The sequence below is a fragment of the Balearica regulorum genome, chromosome 2 (genome assembly GCF_011004875.1).
Source record: "Balearica regulorum gibbericeps isolate bBalReg1 chromosome 2, bBalReg1.pri, whole genome shotgun sequence".
NCBI lineage: Eukaryota > Metazoa > Chordata > Aves > Gruiformes > Gruidae > Balearica > Balearica regulorum.
The window spans coordinates 13,383,873-13,404,043 of NC_046185.1; the positions used below are offsets into that span (position 1 = coordinate 13,383,873).

At 42.0% G+C, this 20,171-nt stretch overlaps 1 protein-coding gene across 1 annotated transcript; it reads left to right on the plus strand.

Moving 5' to 3' along the window:
- Positions 1-197: 197 nt before the first annotated feature.
- DERL1 (derlin 1) lies at positions 198-17,076 on the plus strand. Its single transcript, XM_075743391.1, has 8 exons — positions 198-526; positions 2,210-2,321; positions 5,564-5,628; positions 8,427-8,453; positions 10,480-10,575; positions 11,244-11,296; positions 12,462-12,572; positions 14,375-17,076. Exons 1-8 carry the CDS (start codon positions 374-376, stop codon positions 14,511-14,513), a joined length of 756 nt encoding a protein of 251 aa, XP_075599506.1. The 5' UTR covers positions 198-373; the 3' UTR covers positions 14,514-17,076.
- The last annotated feature ends 3,095 nt before the right edge of the window (positions 17,077-20,171 follow it).

The following is a 20,171-nucleotide window of genomic DNA, read 5'->3' on the forward strand; positions in this document are numbered from 1 at the left end:
CGTTTTTCCAGGCTTTTGCAAGTGCGGGACTTACTACCAGTTCGCTCTCGTTACCAAATACAGGTGGGGGAAAGGGGCCCACGGCAGGCCCAGCCCGCGGGGACGGCGGCACCGTCACCCGGCAACGGCGGGTCGCTCCCCGCTGCCGCCCCCCCTCCCCGGAGGCGGGAGTTCCGGCGCTGCCGTTACCACGGCACCGCAGGGGCAGGGCCGGAAGTGGCGGCGGCGGCTCGGCCGAATTCGGCGGCGCCACGTCTGGTTCGGGGCTCCCCTCCCTGCCCGGGGCGGTGGCGGGAGTAGCGGGCCAGGTGCGGCCGGACCCTCGCCTTCTTCCTCGGTGGCCGGTTCGTAGCGAAGCCTCGGCGGCGGCGACATGTCGGACCTAGGAGACTGGTTCCGGAGCATCCCGCTGATCACCCGTTACTGGTTCGCCGGCTCCATCGCGGTGCCGCTCATCGGCAAGCTGGGCCTCATCAGCCCCGTCTACCTTTTCCTCTGGCCCGACGCCTTCATCAACCGGTTTCAGGTATGGGCCGCACTACCGGTCCCGGCGTGCCCTGCGGCACCCGCGCCATAGGAGAGCCCAGTCCCGGGCGCGCTCGGCATTCTGGGAGTTGTAGTGAGCGGCGGGCCGGGCGGCGGGGCTAGGGGCTGCGGGCAGGGGCTGGCCCTTTCCCCGGCCTCCGCGGCCGCGTTGGAAGGGAATCGCGCACCGAGGCAGCGTTTAGGAGTGACCCAGACCACTTCCAGCCGCAAGCCGGGCTTACCGTCCTGCTTAACTTACATAAGGCCTGCGGGCTGGGCCACGGGTTTAGGTAGCGCCCTGCCTCCGCAGGCCCCGGGCTCCCCACCAAGGTGACACAGGCTGCGGTGCCTGGCCCTGCCAGGGCCCTTGGCTGAGGCAAGGAGGGCTGCGGCCCTCCACAGGCCCTTTAGTTCGTCTTGCATCTCGTTCCGTTGCGTTTTTTTTTCCCTGCGTTTTTTTGGGGGAGTTGTTCTGGCTGGCACCGGTTGTTGTGCCAAGGCACTCTGTAGTCATAAAACCCGTGGCTGTGCCTTCAGGTGACCTGCCCAGCCTCTGTGGTGCGATTGTGTGGGTGTAACTTTGGGAACTGGGGTTACGGGCAGGTGTGCAACTGTCCTAAAGCACAGGTGGCTCTGGAGATACGAAAGCAGAGCTAACGAAGTGCATCTTTTACACCTTCTTGCTTGGAATTTGAAAAAAGCTTGTGTTTGGGATTGTCAGCTTCTGTGCCTAGGTATGGTTGGCATAAACTAACAGCTGAAGTCCTGAGATTTCAGATGGACAGTCAAATATCAAAATCAACATTGATCAATATCAAATGTGGTCACAAGGTGGATGTTTTTTCCTTGCATTGGGAGGTTACAGGTTCAGTGTTTTGGTATGCAGGTGTGCAGGGGGAGAGTGCCCATTGAATGAACTGAAAGTGAAGGAAGAGAAAAGATGTCAACATTTAAATTTCTATTATATGTGCTCATTATATCTTAAGTGAAAAAGACTGAGTGCAAAAAAAGAAAAAAAAGATAGCTCGGTCTATAGTTTGTTTCGTGTATTGTCCCCAAAATTTAGTAGCTTAAATGACTGTTTTTTCCTCTAGTTCTGTTATTCCTTCTGGAACTGTAATGTTCAGGATCCCAACACTCTGTTTGAAACATTGCCAGTTAAAGAGCTCATTTATAAACGGTCAGACATTTTCTGTCCTTGCTCCATGCTGCCATACAGTTAGCTGTGCCCAGTATCGATAGTTGGGAGAGACTATAAAGCAGGTGCAAAATGCTCAGAGTATTGCATGCTGTCTGGAATGGTATGGTAAAGGCAGTTGTGTGAATTCCTTGAACCCTGTACAACAGGTAAGGATGGGTTCTGTATGGATGCTTTTAAAACAGGGTAGCGTCCTTGCAAGCATATCCCTTTTGCACTGCAATAAAGGCTTAATACTAGGAAGATGTGATGGAAGCAATCTGTGAAGTTGTATGTGACTTCTGGTCTAATCTTAATAGCTTTGCTTATCAGATTTAAAGAAAAAAACAACTGTAAAAGCTGCTGAAGCAGCAGTAATTGATACTTGGGCTATTTTTAATCTTCTTGATCTTCCAAGTAACTGATAACAAATGAAACAAAAAACCTATGCGTATGAGTTCATTCTACACTATATAAATATATCTTTATCTCTTTTGATTTGGACAGATCTGGCGGCCGATAACTGCAACTTTCTTCTTCCCAGTGGGACCTGGAACAGGATTTCTCTACTTGGTGAATTTGTATTTCTTGTATCAATATTCATCACGATTAGAAACAGGTATGTTTATGCATTAAATTGTATGCATGTGGTGAACTCTGCCCAGAGTTGGTAGAGACTAAGCATTGTCAGACACAGCTTCTCTTGGGCATGTTTGTGGCGATGGGGTTGTGCCTGATTCGAGCTCATCTCTGCCCACTTATATTGGTCAGTGGGAAACTGCTCTGAAAACTGATTTTCTGTGACTGGCTCCTTCCCTTTGGCAGGGAGCCTGTTCATTTAGGATCTGAACTTGATACTCCTTTCAACAGAAGATCGTGGTGCTTTTAGTTGTTGGATTTCAAGAAATGAGGGATAGAGACTAAAAGATGATGTTTCTTCTGTTTTCTTGTGTCTGATGTCCTTTAGCACAGAAGGATGATAAAGCATATGTAATAATGAGTATATCCATCTTGAGAAAATAACGATGTCAGCCTTTCCTTTTTTGAAAAGGCAATGATGCTTACCTCTGTTATTTTATTGGTTATGTTGAATTGAGAGATAACTTGTAAAAATGAAGTGTACCCCTCTGTCAAATGTGAAAAAGTTAAGGAACTAGCTGGATTTTCAGTTAAGGGGAAAAATTAAGAGTGGAAGAAAGGAGATTAGATGACGGATCATTTATCTCAAAAAAGAGATTGTTATTACAAGGTAGTTTCAAGACTGATTTCATTTTGCATTGCACAGCTCATTAAAACCAGATTAATTATTTACTTCAATCAAAACATTTTTTTAAAGTATTTGCAAAGCCAAGCTTCTCCTGAAAGCCTTTATGAACAAGAATTTTGATGACTTAGAACTGATGGCGTAAGTGGAAATGCGTTGCAAGGAGATGTTTGGGAAGTTCCACAACAGAGAAGAGATCTCCGGTAAACCTGTTATCCAGAGAATATTGTGGAATCCCTTGTAAGTCATAAGAAGAGTAGCAGGGAAGGGGAGGAGTTGTGCCAGATTGTATTTGATTGTTTTCTTAGTGAGAGTAAGTAGCAGTTTCATAGCTAGAAACTGTTCCTCCTTTTCGAGCCTTTCTGCAGTAGATTGTGATCATATGAGAGTACTGGCAGTTACAACATTCTACTGTGCAAAGCTGTGTGTAGGAAGAGTTCCTGATTAATAGATGCAAATTATAAGACATCACTGCTTGTACATATACTTCCAAAATGGTCTAGTTGTCTATGCTGTGGCAGAAGTCTGATGGAAGGAAGTTAATTCTTTCAGCAGTAAATTTACATTTCTGCTGTATAAAACATCTGGATTTTGAAACTAGGAAGTCAGCTGTGTTGTGGTTTGAATCAATGCATTTCTTTAATATTACAGTCATTTTTCTGGGTATAAATGAAGTTCTTGATTAGGTTGGTCCTTCCTCTCTATGAAAAAGGCTTGAATCCTTCTGAAGGCAGGACATGTAGAAGTTGTTGATAATATGTTCACAGGTGGACATCAGTGTAGGTCTCTGCCACCTTTTGTCTGTGAAACTGCAGAAGTGAAACTTCTATTTTCAGGGTTGTACATGTTTTTTGAGCATACACTGGTGTTGCATGCTAGCTTCAAATTTACCTGTCAAAAATATACATACGGTTTTGTACTGTGCTTGTGCTTTCCTAATAAGCTGACCTCTAGCTTCCTGAGGAAAAGGAAATTGATGTGTTTTTGTTTCTGTGGAAGAGGAACACAACAAACATCAACAGAGAAAGCAGAATATGCAGAGTTCACTCACCAGCAGTACAAATGATGAGATTATGAGTCTGCAGCTCTGCACCGGTGACTGGATTATACCCTGGGACCCACTGGAGGACGCAGTGGGCTAGAGCTCACTTTGCCCCTGTGCTGAGCTTTTTGGCAGTCTGTAGCTCAGTTTTCTTAGATTTTCATTGGAAAGTCAATTTAAATACTTTGTTAGTAATCTCCTGGATAACGAGAGGTAAAAAACTTCAAGGGAAGAATATTTGCTTTGATCTCTTCCTATTCTGGAGGAATTCCTGTGCTGGAGTTTCTACAGGATTAGTCAGCTTCCTCTCTTTATTTCTATTTGTAGTATGGCAACAGTAAGGAGACAACTCCAGTTTATGTAGTTCTCCAACTTTAAAACTTTCCAAAAGATTTTTTCAAAGGTGGGGTTTTTTTCCTGTCATGTAACTTGCATGGCTGAACTTAAATAATAAACTTAAAATGACTACGATATAAATTTTGTTTTATGTAGGCTGAGTTACTCCAGTTATTCTTAAAAGCTAATGCTTAGAAATATATTTTCTTTCTTTAAATTTTTGGGGACATGTAAAATAGTTGTAGGAAGCCAAATAGTGCTAACGTTAAGCAGTGCCCTTCTTTCTAGGCATTTTGATGTTTAATTACTAGTGTGTAATGCAGCTTGTTCATGGTGTGCTGTGTTTGTCACTGTGATTTGGGTCTCTTTAAGTATTCTCAGGCTTTCCTTGCCTGTGTGCAGCTATATGAAAGTTGACAGGAGTCTTGCTCGAATGCCGAGGTCTGTGCCAGCCTTTTATCACAGTTTGCAAGAGTGAGAGCTTACAGTTTTCATGTTTGCAAGGAGTTGTTAGGGTTTTCTGGGTTTTAACCCTTCTCTCTGCCAGGTCCCAAACTCAACTGGACGTCTAAAGATAATTTCATTTTGTATGACCTGCAGGGAATGTTACTCTATTTTGTTTCCACTGCCCTGAAAAAAATTGGCACATTTGAAATGGGAAATTAGGCAAGCAGTTCAGCTTAGAAGAAGGAACAGAATGTGTCGCACATATGTACCTTCCTTATCACATATGTTAATTTTTCTGGAGTGTAAAAAAATACCGTATTTCTTGAGTCTGTTTAGATGATGCAAAGAGGATGCAATTTGCCTGAGTAAGGACTGGTTTTCACATGACTCGATCTGTAAATTGGGTGTCTGCTTTTGCTGTGCAAGTATATTTCCTTACTGTATGCTTCTGACTGGCAGCTTCTTATGAAGGAAGGGATCCAACTCCGTTTTGAAGTCTTGTGAAGCTAAAACCACTTATCTTCAGAGTTAAAGTGTGTTCTTTTCTAAGTAGAGCTGCTGCGTGTGCACTTAATGCAATAGGCTAAATGTCTTATTTTTTGGTCCTGTAGGTTGTTCTGTTATAAGGCCTTTTAAAAAATAAAAATCATAAACCACAGACTGCTTGCAGGGCAACTTATTAACTGAGCTTTTCTTACACTCCTAAAAGTCAAAGAAAGTCTTCTAATCAAGATTTCAGTAGTTTTTTCCTAACAATTCTTTCTATTTACAGGGGCTTTTGATGGAAGGCCAGCAGATTACATGTTCATGCTCCTGTTTAACTGGATCTGCATTGTTGTATCCTTCTGCTCATCATCAAACTTTTAGAATATTTTGGTTCTTCTATTTCTACCTAAAATACATTCAAAGACCAAGTTTTAGCATCTAACAGTTTTAAAATGTAGCAAATGTTCACAGGTGAGTTTTGAATCTTCCTGGAAAGGTAGCAAGTGGTTTGCAGGGAGAATACTAATAAATGTGCTAATACAGGTATATAATCTGGAGGCTAGAGTTCTGCTTCTATAAAGCTCAGCTTGTGCTGTGTGAGCTTCTGTGGTGTTCGCTGTATTGCTTCATTTAGACACTTCTGTGGGTTTAGTGTGTTTAAGCTTCCGTGTGCAAATAGGTCTGATCTCTGCCATTCCCTGAGTTGGAAATTCAGGTACTTTGTGGAGAGATCCTTTACCTGCTGGGTGCAAGTCAGCTGAGTCTGTGAAAGCAGTGTTGAAATATCTGCACTGAGCCAACTTCCTGAAGAAGCTGGGCTTGTTGGTTTGGGAATGCTGGGAAACAGTTTTTCCATGAGCTGTGCTGTTCTACCTGAATTTTCTTTTAAGTCTCAGATACAAAACTGGGAGGAGTTGTTGATAGACCAGATGGTTGTGCTACCATTCAGAGGGATCTTTAGAGGCTGGAGAAATGTGCTGGTCAGGAGTCTGATGAGGCTCAGCAAAGGGAAGTGCACAGTCCTGCCCCTGGGGTGGAGCAGCCTCAGGCACCAGGACAGGCTGGGGACTGACAGTCTGCAAAGCATCTTGGAAGAAAAGGCCCTGGGAGTCCTGCTAGACACCAAGTTGACCACGAGCCAGCAATGTGCCTTTATGGCAAAGGTGCCCACCAGCCTTGTGGGGTGCATTACACAGGGCATTGCCAGCAGGTTGAGGGAAGTGATTACTCCTCTGCTCAGCCCTTGTGAGACATATGGGGGCTGCATCTAGCTCCATGTTCCCAAGTACAAGAGACATGGACATACTGGATTAAGTCCAGTGAAGGGTCACAAAGATGATTAAAGGGTTGGAGTATTTCTTACGTGAGGAGAAGCTGAGAGAGCTGGGATTGTACAGCTTGGAGAACGGGAGGCTCTGGGGTGTCTTATAGAATCATAGAGTAGTTTGGGTTGGTAGAGACCTTTAAAGGTCATCTAATCCAACCCCCCTGCAATGAGCAGGGTCATCGTCAACTAGATCAGGTTGCTCAGAGCCCCATCCAACCTGACCTGGAATGTTTCCAGGGATGGGGCATCTACCACCTCTCTGGGTGACCTGTTCCAGTGTTTCACCACCATAAAAAAAATTCTTCCTTATATCTAGTCTGAATCTACCCTCTTTTAGTTGAAAACCGTTACCCCTTGTCCTGTTGCTACAGGTCCTGTTAAAAAGTCTGTCCCCAGCTTTCTTATAAGCCCGCTTTAAGAACTGAAAGGCTGCTGTAAGGTCTCCCCGGAGCCTTGTCTTCTCCAGGCTGAACAACCCCAACTCTCTCAGCCTGTCTTCATAGGAGAGGTGCTCCAGCCCTCTGATCATCTCTGTGACTCTCCTCTGGGCTCACGCCAACAGGTCCATGTCTTTCCTGTACTGAGGATTCCAGAGCTGAACACAGTACACCGGATGGGTAAATACCTGATGAGGGAGGGAGTAAAGTAAAGGAAATGGAGCCAGGCTTCTCTCAGTGGTGGGACAAGAGAGAAGAGGCACAAAATGAAGCACAGAAAATTCCATTTAAACATTAGAAAGATCTTTTTTTCTGGCATGAGTTGCCAAGAGAGGTGGTGGAACCTCTATCCTTGGAGATACTCCCATTCTGTCTGTACTGTTCCTACCGCCTTGCAGCAGCGTGTGGTGGCACAGCGTGTGGAAAAAGGGAGCAGTGACATCAGTGTGAACCAGTTACAGTCAGGAGAGCAACTGTGTAGAAGTGCTGTCGCCTTTATCAATAGATGAACTATCTCTAGTCACATTCCACTGTATGGAGGGAATTGCTATTCCTGCTAGTCCTGTTGAGCCACAGCAGTAACTAGGCAAACAATGTGGGTTTAGTTACATCGTTAAGAAAACCATCAGCTTCACTGCGCTTGCAGGCTGTTGGCTGTGAGCTGTTAGATGAATGTGATTGTGATTTGACTTTCAAACTGGTTATTTAAAAGCTTCCAATTGCTTGTTCCCTGTATGATGTAAGGAGCAACCTGGATGCATGATCTGGGAAGATGCTTGGTTCCATTTTATAGACATTCATGATCTGTTAAAAGCATTCTGATCATAGCAAAATTCTTCAGCAGTTGTTTCTACTCAGCAGTTACTACAGCAAGTAGATCCTTTGGGTTTCAAGGTCAGAGAGTAGTATTAAAAGTCTGCATTGATGCACTTAAAGAAATTATTTATTTATTATGACTCAGTGGCAATATATTGATATTTTTTATGTTCTGGTATTTCTTTAGTTAGAAAACCAACATTTTAGTCTTTAAAAACTAATGAAAGAATCCAGCTGTTAAATCTGTAACATGCTTTTATGCAAGGACTGATCGAGTTAGTAGTTAGCCAGTTTCATCAAGGGAAGGCCAGTGCATCCGTCAGCCCTCAGGGTAACGGCTTGACGTGGTAGCTTGAAAGGCTACTGAAAAGCAATTATTGAAACTAAGCATGTAAGCCTCTGGATCATTGGAGGTTTTTAATTTTTTCCAGTGGTTAACTGAACAGGAACGCTGTTTTAATTTTAGACATTAAAGGTTTTTCTTTGCATGTGTGTTCAGTGTGTGTGCAACTTTTTGTTGTTCTAGTCTATCAGGTTTTGCTGCGTTTTCCTTAATGATGTAATGACAGATAACTGGCTTGGCAATGGACATGCAAGTAAGTGCGGTGCTGTTTCTTAAATAATAATCTCATGGAACTTGCTGACTACTTAATGACTTAGCATTATCAACATAACTGCAGAATGTAGTGAGGCTAGGCTGGTTTAGTTTATATAAAAATGGACTACTGAGTGTGTATTGTCAGTTTTTTAGTTTGGGTTAGCCTTGGCTAATGTCACAAGCCTGTGTCTGCCTCTGCCACTCCTAACCTAGTTAGGGAGTCAAGGAGTGAAAACTGACTCTTTGTCCAGTCAGGAAGTGTTCAGCCTTTTACTAAAATGGACACAAGATGTCACCTATGCACTGTTTCCTCTAATGAATGTGGATCTGCATTCTTTTTTATCTAAAAGTTATTTTTGGGTTCATTAGTCTTCTCAAATCCAGTGTGCCTTTTACTTGCCAACAGAAGACTTATTTGTGAAAAACGCAGCTTCAGATACATATCAGAACCGTGAAGTGCAAAATCCTCGCAAGAATGATTAGAACAGTGATCTAAAGAACCAGTTTCAGTGAGGTAGTTCTTATCCCCCCAAATATTAAGGGGGGAAATGGGGGGAGTGTTTCTTGGACACAACAGAGTATCAGAGCACAGGCAGGCTGAAGACATGCAGTTCTCTTCTCATCTTATTCTGTCCCTGCACCAATATCTCTAATATTCTGTACGATATTATCTTACCGTTTATTAGATCACTTATCAGGCTCCTCTGGTAGACAAAAATAGCGATCATGCATCTGCAGTCAGGACTGAGTTCTGTTAAGGACTGTCTGTAACTTCGCACTTAAACTTTTTTTTGCTCTGGGGAAGATGCCACAAAACTCTTCAAAAGCTTGCTGAAGTCACCCATACATTCTATGAATTTTAGACTGATTGTGCTGATTTGTATCTTTTTAAAAAGGTACTTAAAATGGTTTTATATCTGTATGCAAAGTATTGCTTAAAAGAGAATCAGTTGGTTGATGTACAAGTGTGTTTTTCTTAGAAATAAGAGGGTTTTTTTGCTTGTGTTGAGTGGCTTGCTTGAAAGTGAAAAGATAGAGTAGGATAGCTGGGCCTCTATCCCCGTGTCAAATACTTTGAGAAGTTAGATACTACTTTGTTTTTCCAGTAAAATAAAGATTTTAATAAAGACCTTAATGTGCTTGTGTGACAAGTTAGACTGCTGATGCTCCATAGGGCTTGGGGAAGGCTGGACTGATGCTGGTGTGCATGCTTTAACGTGAAACCTGTTAAACAGCGGCACCCCTGAAGGGATGAGTTTTTTAACCTCTCTTCCAAACACATGAGCTGTGTTGTAGTGTTAAACCAGTTTGTGGAAACGTTGCTGGCATGGTCTGTCTTCAGTTTAGAAATCGGCAGATAGCTAAAATAGTGCTTTATATTTGTTTCACCAGAAATAGTCCAATCAGTTAATACACAGTCACAGTAAGGAGGTATTTGAAACAGTTTAATCTCCTCACACAGAGCACGGGTTAACTCCAAGCTCTACCAAGGTGGCTTTGCCAAGGCTGGCTGCAATACGTTGAAATGGTGAATTACTGGTGCACCTTCCCTCTGTGGTGCTCTGAGGGGGACGTAGCTGGTAATTCAGTGGAGTGATACTTCATCATGTGTATTAGCTTAGCCCCAGATGAGTGTACTTGGGTTAGTGCCCTGGGTTGTGAATGGAAATGATTGTGGCACAAATACGTTGCTGACTCTGCTGTAGGTGCTACCAAGCAGCTGGGAGTAGAGGAGCTCACCACAGCTGACATTTTGCGTGGTGTAAGTTGGAGCCCTTTGCTTTGATGTGGTCTTGCAAAAGAAAATGACCAAGTAGGTTCTCCTGCTTAGTTTTCTCAATAGCTTTTGAACAGATCCATGAGACATGATGGCAAAGGTTCTGGAGCAGTCTTTAAAGATTATGCCAAGCTGTCATGTTTACAAGCCATTTTTGAAGCTTGTAGCTCCTGCTCCCTGTTTAAGTTTCTCAGGCTTCTGTGAAAGTGATGGTATTTTTTTGCCTTTTTTTGTTTTAACATTGCAGTTGCTGATGATTCCGCTTATCATGTCAGTGCTTTATGTGTGGGCCCAGCTGAACAGAGACATGATCGTATCCTTTTGGTTTGGAACAAGATTTAAGGTATGTCAGGATATTGGAAAGGTTTCTGCCCAGAAGATGCACAAGAGGGTGAGGGGCAAAATATAAATATTTTCTCTTGCTAAAGATGTCCCACACTTTCACATAGCTGTATATTCCTTGAGATGCCACAAACTTCTTCATGGTTTTCCATACGGTGTCACTCAGTGTGACTTTACTGAAAAGGTGCCTGGACAACTGAAATTAATCGGTCTGAAAAGAGCAAAAAATTCCTGTTAAACATTAACCTGGATAAAAGCTGAATGTAGTGACACGGTAGTGACAAAATTTTGCTATTTTAAATTGTTCTTTCCTGTGTGACTTCGTCTGTTGCCACCAGATCTTGTAGTGAAAACTCTTTTGATCGTTGTTTCCAGACCTTTTAAAAATCAGATTATTTTTTTTCAGATGTAAGCTTGCTGTGGAACATAGAGTGCAAAAGACACATCTACTTGGAGTGTTTCAATGAGTGTGATTTGTCTAAAAATGTTGGTGGTCACTCAACTTGGAGTATCCTACCTTGTTAGGTAGAATTTGCTTAAGATAATATATCAGGATTTGTGGAACCAATGAGATTATAATCATGCTTATTAGTGCAGTGGGAAGTTGAGCAGGTTTATGTCCTTACCTTGTATTTACAACTTTTCTGTCTCCTTTATGTTATTTTTCAGGCTTGTTACCTTCCATGGGTTATTCTGGGATTCAACTACATCATTGGTGGATCGTATGTATTTACTTATATGGCAAATTTGAAGTTATAAAAGCTTTTACAACTCTTGAACTTACTGCTGAATTTAGAAGTAATATGAAAATAAGAGGCTTAAAGCTGTATAATCTGACTGGTAATGCTCAGTGTCACGTAGTGGTCATTTAAGATAAAAGCAAAGAAGAGATGTGCATGTGAGAACTAGAGAATGTAGGCGAGGGGAAAGTAATAAGAATTTGGGTTTTTTTCCTAGTAAATCTGTGCATTAGGCCTTTTCCTTACTAAAAGAGTAATGCACAGTGAAGAAAGATGTCATCCTGTATGACCACCCATCATGGCTGGTTTTAGAATCAAATTTAGCTCAACTCTGATAGTGCTGTTACTTCTTTCCCTCACAATCTTGCCCAATGTGATTTTTTTTCAGCTTGTGAAACAAGGGAAATGGCAATAACAAGCCCACAGAGTGCCACATTAGCACTTGCTGAATTCGTTGGTCAGTCTTGTGTTTCTTTGACTAAACTCCGTGATGCAGAAATCCCCCCTGTGCATGGTCTTTCCCGTTAGTGTCCTGCATTGGTCAGGGCCTCTTGGTGCCGCTGTGACACAGTTAGTGACAATAACAAATTATGTGGTTGATTTATAAAAGGAGGAGATAGTACAGCAAAACCAAATTTTCTTTTCTGGCTGTGCCTCCTAGTGACTCATCCGTCACTTGAGAAAACTGCTTGCTGTTAGATACCTGCTGTTTCTATGCATGACAGAAGATACTCAAGGGCCTCCATTCAGCAGCGTTTTTGCAAAACTGGGAACAAACCAGTTCAGTACAGCAGGAGACTGGTTGTCCAGTGAAAACAGCAGTAACTTCTCAAGCTCTGCAGACTATTATTGTAGACACTAATAGCTGTACGGTCTAATTCCCTGATGTAAACAAGTATTTAATTGCATTTTCAGTACAGACTGTAGAAAAGGCTTGGAAGGGAGGGTGGAACAGCCTGTTGATGTCTTGGCACTGAAGGCTGGCCCTTCTAAAGAAGTGGCTGCGAAGTGCTGAGGGAAGGGAAATTCTGTGGCTCGTGGCCCCAGCAATGCCTGTGGCAGGTGAACAGTAGTAACTGACAGAAGGTGGTCATTTATTTTCAGAGAAGACAGCATGTGAGACAATTCTTCTTCTTTTGCCTTGCAGAGTCATCAATGAGCTGATAGGAAATCTGGTCGGACACCTGTATTTCTTCTTAATGTTTAAATATCCAATGGACTTGGGAGGAAGAAATTTTCTGTCCACACCTCAGTTCCTGTAAGCTGGCTTTTTTCTTTAGCTCACTCTTTGGTCCAATTTTCTGTAGTGTGCATCAGACATATATTTGCTGGGATGGTAAGATGTAAAATACTTGGCTAAATCAACCTGTTTCAGACTGTCATATTGACTGTGCTGCTGAGTCATCAAAAATGTTGAGTTTCTTGTAAATGGCCCACATGAGAGTTCTTTGTTACCCCTATGGATGGCTTGTGTCCTTTACCCTTTAAGAGTGAGAGCCGAAGTCATAGTTCTGCTACTGAATTGAGCTGTAGTAAAGAGAACTCCCTAACAATTATCAGACAGTATCAAAAAAATTGTTTTCTCCTGTAAATGATCTTCTCTCTGTATTTCCATGTATCATTCCAGTAGTTACCAGTTCAGCAACCTGTAACAATAATAGGAGTTGGTTGCAGACTTGTTCAGGACTATAATACGTATTCTGCTTTGCAGTCACCACCAGTCACCTTGACTGAAACTGCAGGTCTTGGTTTCTGAAGTGCTTTTTCTTGCATCTTTTCATTGTTTTGGCATTGAAATTCTACAATCAGAAGCCAAAGTTTGTAGCTTCAGTTGCCCTTGTCCTCATCCTTTTGGATTGTAAATATTCTTTCTCTACCAAATGTCAGTTCGCAACCCAGTTAACCCTTTTTATAGAGTAAACTTGTAATTATGATATGCAAAGTTGAATTACAGTTATAGTTTCTGTACAAGTTTTAGTGAGTAGGGAGGCTTTATATTCTACTCTTGTGTTTGCAAGCCCTTGTGGTAAACCTAATTTTCCTTAAAGATTAGAAGACAAAAATGTTATTTTAAAATGTCTTTCAAGATAATAACAGCTCTGAAACTGTCATCAGTCTTGCTGGTTATGTACAATTCTCTTGGTTCCTCATATGTGTATTTAATTTTTCTCTGTATTTGAGAAGCAGGAACAGAAGTACTGCAGACATCCCTAAAGAGGGATAAATTCTCCTTAACACTGTAATGTTTTGTTAAAAAAAGATGCTGTGATGAATTACGGATATCTTTAATATAATAATGAAGAACTTTTTCTATACAGGATCCTTTTCCTTTTGGAAAAGAATCTGGTTTTTGCATCTGGGCCTCAGATTTTTGTGGTCAAATTCAGCAAGGGAATTTGCAGGAGCTCGGTGTAACTGTTGTAGAGCTGAAATGACTCTGCATTGATGGCATCCCCTGCAAAATGCAAAAGCTGTGGTTTAGATCACTCTGTCTATTTAGATGGCAACCTAAGTTGAGTGATAAGGTCTTACTGCTCTGATTTGCTTGAGCTTTGACTTCAGTTGGTTGAGCCTGTTTCCCTCAGTCTCTTTGGTCCTCAGTTCCTCAGGAATGTTTACTTGGAGAGCAGTGAGATAGTTGGATGCTGTGATAACAGGAGCTTTATAACTATTGGAGAGAGAGAGAGATGCTTAGAAGTGATTTGGATTTTTTAAAATTATTTCTCCAGAAAAAAAGGGAGAGAAATTAGGGGAATTACGTTTGTATCACACAAACATTTATTCTCAACAATGAGACTCCCTTGTTATGTGGTTTTTTTTCCCTGTGTTTGGATTATTGCATATAACCATATTCCAGAGAAGGAAGTTCCCCAGAATTCCCATTTCTCAATGTGCGGAGGGCTTAGATTTGCAATGAATTCTGTGAAGTACTGCTATGAAAAGCCAGTTTTATGAAAATTCTAGCAGCTAAAAGGAAGTGCATGGAAAAGTAGTCTGGCATTTACCCCCAACGTAACAGCTGCTTATCAAACTCTCTCCTTCTCTCCTGACTTGTCTTAGGTACCGCTGGCTGCCAAATAGGAGAGGAGGAGTGTCGGGTTTTGGTGTCCCACCTGCTAGCATGAGAAGAGCTGCAGAAGATCAGCAGGGTGGTGGAAGACACAACTGGGGCCAAGGTTTCCGGCTAGGTGACCAGTGAAGAACTCCTGCCCTTGGAAAACAGCAACTCTTTTGTTTTAATTGGACGTAGGACCGACCCTTCCTGGTGCAGAGCATGCTTAAGAACTGAGCTCTCTGTAGTACTGTTGGATTTAATTGGTTAGAAAGAATTTTTCTGGTTCAAGAGAAAATTAAAAACTGCAGAAGGGAAAAATGTAGATCTAGCTCCAGGTTAGCCAGTAGTGTCCAATTTGATTCTGCTATTAAAAAAGTCGTCTTTATACAGTATTGTCTGTCTGTTGCAACGGGCGTCCATTACGCCGTCTTGTTCTGTGACGTGAAGGAACAAGCTAATGGTGTTCTCTCTTGCCTGGTACGTTAAAAGCTTTGTTGACCATGGTAAGGTAAGAATTCAGTGAGACAGATGGATCAAACTAACCCCGAAGTTTAGGAAGCTTTTTCCGTAGCTGTGCTTAAGTCACAGGGTCTTTGGAAACATTATTTAAGTGATATATCTCTGCTGCATTCATAAAGCAAAGTGCAAATGTTTCATTTCCATTATTAAGCTGTGTTTTGAGGGGAATTTTTTCTTGCCGTGCAGCGTTTGTCCTACCTGCTACAGCATGGGATGGGCAACACTAAGATGAGTGCTTTCATTTCAAATGGCAATAACAGATATTCACAGAATTGAAATCTCTGAACTCTTCATGGCATGTTACAAGGCTTGCTCTGTTTAAACTGAAGTTGTCTGGCTTGGTTTTTGTTTGGTTTTTTTTCCCCAAGATCTCTGAATGCTTGGCTTCAAGGTTTCTATTTTGATTGCAAAATTGGGTAGCACAAATACTACTTAAACTAGCAAATGTAACATACCATTGTGGTTAATGTAAAGGGTACTGACTGCAGCATTATATTTGTTAACTGAATCTTCAGCTTTCTCTTAAAAGCTTTAAGACATCAAAGAATCAAAGCTGGAAATAAACTTTTCCAGGGTCAAGATACAATAGAAGAGATTGCTTTACTACAGGGCTCTTACATTGTCAAATAAGAATTTATGTACACTGTTTATTAGTATCTGTACTACTTTGGTGAAACTTTTTGACATGGAAAAGGGAGTGATTCTGTACCGTAGTTTTCCTTGTACTGGGTTCTTGGTGGCTAAGATCCAGGAAGCTGTAATGCTAACTTGTTACTGACTCACCGCATGGACTTGAGCAAACTTCTTTCTTATCTCAGTTTTCCCAGCTGTAAGGAGGTCTCATGTGTGTCTTGTAGCATTCGTAAAAGGTAGCTGTCCCCGACTCCCCTAGGTGGGAGCTGCTAGTGAGCAAGGTAAGGCTTAGGTTCACAGAAACAGCAACACTTAAGCTAGGAATGCAGTTACTCTAAGGTTAACCAAGACTTCTAAGTTGGAGTGTAGTTGCTCCCTTTTTGTTCTACAGTTAGAAGACGAAGAGCACCATCACTAGGATGAGATTCAAGTCTTTGACTGAATTTCCCTTTAGCATTTGTCTGTCTTTTTACTGGGTAGGTAGGGCACAGAAGGCTGTTCTGCCCCAACTTAGGTATCTCAGGTATCTATAAGTAGGTGAAGTGAATCTGGGCCAAAACATTTTTATTACTGCTTTGTCTCTTCACTAAACCTGGGTTCTGAAGGTTTAAAAACTTGTAAATACCACGTGATGTGAAACTGAGTGGAAAATAAGCAGTTGGACTCAAAGTTTTCACACGGTTTGCTTGAAAAAAATGCATGGTCCGTTTCTTCCCTGCAACTCAATTTTGTTGATCCATTTTGTGGAAAAATGTAGAAAACTGGTAACGATCATATTGTGTGCTTAGGTTTTACAGGAACTTAGAGTTCAGAAATCACCCGCAGTTTTTGTCTATTCAGTGATAAGTTTTAAAGATGCTCTTGTCTCTTTCTTTGTATAAAATGGTAGGTAGAAGAGGATTGCAGTGTTGTAAATACGAATCTATCATTGACTGACAGCTGTTATACTTGATGCTAACTTGAAAAGTCTGAGAACGATCACTTTTATAGGAGTCATGATGCAGCTGTTCTTTTTAGTCAGAGTAATATCACTGTCTCCAAAGCATCTGTCTTCATTTGGAGGCAGGACCTAACTGTTAAGGGAAGATGCAATAGTTTGTGACTCAGCTTAAATCTTGGCACACTCAAATTGCAGAACATCTTTGTACAGGTGGCCAGAAGGAACGCTTGGGTGGGAGGAAGGATGGCAAAAGTCATTGTCCTGGACCAGCATGCTGTGCTGGGTCTTGCTTTCTAGTACATGCTTCCTCTCTAAATTAAGAGGAAAACGTTTGCAAGGAAAATAGACTTCTGATAAGTCTTGATTAGCTTTTGAGCTGCTTCAAGTCAGTTTACTTTGGTTTATGGAAAATTCACTTCAGAATTCCATATTATGAGCTCAGTTTGTTCATTTCTCACTTGTTACTTGACCTGAAACACTGTTTGTCCTCCGGCGTACACTGATGGTGGCAGTCTCTTGTTAAATGAGTACCTCCTTTCTTATTTTGTACAGATGACTTCCCTTTTTGTAATCAATTTTTGTTGGCAAACTTTTAAATTAAAGTTTTAATCTCTGTTACTGTCTCTGTTTTGCTAAATCATATTTCAGTTCAAGGCAAGCCTTGTGATCTGCACGTCTCCAGGGAATGTCTGAGAGCTCCACTTTGACACCACCTCCTGCTTTGATAAAAGTACTCAAGAAAATGACCTGCTTTTGGGTGGGAGTCATGTCTTCTCTGATCAGTTGCAAAATCGTAAAGGCATTTTCTTTGTCTCTGTTTATCACCGTGAGTTTTGACAGTCTGTGTCCTTCCTGGGCTATTACCATTTACAGCTTTTTTTGTATACTTCATGATTCATTCTTTATTGTCCTCTGAGAGGAAGTACCCTTCTACTCACCCTCAAACTTTGTGGCATTGATAGAGATAACTTACTTTTCCTGGGGATAAGCTTGATATTCTGCAATATCTTCTCTCTGTCTGGCCAGATGTGCACAGCTGTCAGAATTCCTTTTGAGGCTCTTACCTCACCTGGTTTGGAGACACACTGAGCGTCCTGTGAATGACTTCTAGTCCTCATCGTTCATCTGACTGCACTTTTCCTGTTTGTTACCACAGAGGGACCAAAGATGATCATGGACTTGGTACATAAGGCACTGTGTGAATTTGTTGTGCTCCTTGAACTGGGAAGTCTTGGTCTGTACTTATATGCACCAGACAGAACCGCGTGGCAAGCATGTGCCTTTTGATTTTTCTCCAGCCACATGAACAGTCAGCGGAACAGCCAGGAATATGACATCAAATGTTTCTAAAATGCTTCACCGTTCATTCCTATCACTTTGTCTTGGCAACAGCTCCTCTCTCAATGTGACTTGATGTGGTGTTGCCAGTGACTTAATGAGAAACTGGACCTGTTGCTTTGTTTTGTCATCTAATTGTCGCATTAGGTAAAGTGAGAGGCTTTAATTTTCAGAATAGCATATTGTCTGCAATGCAACGTAAGATTCTTCCTGTGTGTATATATTGCTGCATGTCTTGTCAGGGAGGAAGACTGCTTTGTCTTGATGGTTAAGGTAGTGAGCTGGAGAGGTACACACTAATTTACAGTCTAAAGCTTCTGATACTACAAGCCATCTAATGGCTTTGTAATCCTGTTCTGCATCAATAAAATGAAGATGATTGATACTCTCCCTTGCTCTGTGCTAGGCTTAGGATGATGGATCAATTTGTACTTGCTGTAGTATGGCAGAGCGCTAATTTTGGTAAAGATGTTACTAGCATTGCCATCACCTGCAGTAGTAAATGGCTTTTCTTGTTTTGTGTGTCCCTAGATTCTTATTTTGCCATGGATGATGGTAACAGTGTGATTTGAAATTTAGAATTGAGTGTATTGTCATATTTCTATTAATGAAGTTAAATATGTGATATGTGCATATTAAGCAGAGGTACTTACATCTAAAAGGTGATGATGTGCTGTTTTCTAGGCTTGAAAAGATGAAAACACTTCAGCTGCTTATATTTTTCAAGCACTTTTTTTGGTGATGAAAGGAGCTCTGTTCACAGTAGTGGCTTACCCTTTTATCATCTGGAACATGATCTAGGAGGAGTGATTACACCACTTGTGAGCCAAAGTTGCATAAAAGGAGCTGTAACTGTGGGATGCTGACAGAGCCTCTGCAGAATCTTGTTGATGTTGGGGGGAAAAAAGTGATGATGAAACCTTAATTCTGGTCCTTGGGGTGGTTTGTTTTTTTTTGTTTTGTTTTTTCCCCTCTGAGGACAAAGCCTTTGCAAAATGCCGTGAGAGCTCAAATTGGCTCTTAAGGCCAAGTTTCTCTGGGCTGCTAACCTTCAGCCATAGGTCTGCCACAGTGAAGATCGTGGCAACTGGAGACAGTGTTTAAAAACAAAACTGCCACAAGCAGTCATCTTGCATCTGAATGTTTACATTTACTTCTTAAAAGGAATGTTGTGTATTTAGTACCTGGACTGGTTATTGATTAAAGGACAGCAGGTAGCTGACCTAAGCGCAGTCTTCACTTGTTCACAGGGATGGGTGTGCTCCTCTCTAGCTGTGTCGACGTCTGGCTTTAGTTTAAGGAGCACATAGCCAAGGGCAGCAGCTCCCCAGGGAGACCAGGGCACCTAAACACAAAAAAAAAATAAAAATGTGGGAGCTGAGTTAAGAGGAAGGAGAGGAGTGTCAGGCATGACCTGACAGTCAGCTTTCTCTATTTGACCTTCCTCAGTTGGCTGTGTTGAGCTGGTGGAGTTACACAACCCAGAAGGGAGCAGGACAGACAAGGATGAAGATGTGGCCAAATTGTTTTGGGGACGCCCTGGTTTGGTACTGCTTGGGTACAGCCTCTCCCAGGGAGTTTCAGAGAAGTCTCTTGGGATGTAAACTGCTGTTCCTGAAGGCTGTGGAGGGGTTTCTTCAGTTTCTAATATGGAACTAAAGGGGCAAAACCTTGCTGTGTGTGGAGGGAAGGTTCCTAGGTGGAGAGCAGACTTGTATGTGCTTGCAGCGTGTGCAGGTTTACACTGGAATAGTATTAGAAAGAAATTGTGTATGTAGGTGGAGTTTTTGCAATGTGAGAATATTTCATTTGATGAGGATGAAATGCTTCAGGGTTTTTATTTCTAAAATGACTCTTCAGTTAGGTTGGAAGATACGATGTGTGTTCTGTTTGCTTTTAGAGCTCAAACCAACCCTTAAAAGCTGAAATCAGAGCCTACTGTTTTGATTGGGGCAAAACACTTCTGCAGCCTTCATTTCCAGAAGTGGTGTGGTAGTGGCTTTGTGCTACAATAAGTTAAAAAAAAAAAAAGATAAAAAAATCTCTGTGACTCTTGCCTGCAACAGGACTGCATTCCTGGTGAAAGCTTCCTAGCATCTTCCTAGCATCTCTGCTGCTCTTATTGGGGTAATTACAATCCAATTTTTAGTTTTCCTGTCTATTTTAGTTAGAGCAGTGTTACTTCTTTTAAATCTCCCTTCCCTCTTTTTGATCTAAAACTGCACTCAAAGAATTAGGTCCAAATCTAATGTTTCACAATAGCGCAGGAGGAAGAAGAGGGGTATTCTCAGCTCTGCTGCATCGTATCCGCTGCCTGTGTTCTGCAGAGGCAGGGAAGGCTTAGAGGAATCATCAGATGCACCTGCAAAATG

Bases quoted from the DNA above. Each gene is read 5' to 3' on its own strand.
- DERL1 (XM_075743391.1), top strand. From the start codon at position 374: ATGTCGGACCTAGGAGACTGGTTCCGGAGCATCCCGCTGATCACCCGT. The intron at 2,322-5,563 runs GTATGTTTATGC...TTCTATTTACAG, and splicing joins TTCATCACGATTAGAAACAG to GGGCTTTTGATGGAAGGCCA. The intron at 11,297-12,461 runs GTATGTATTTAC...TTTGCCTTGCAG, and splicing joins AACTACATCATTGGTGGATC to AGTCATCAATGAGCTGATAG.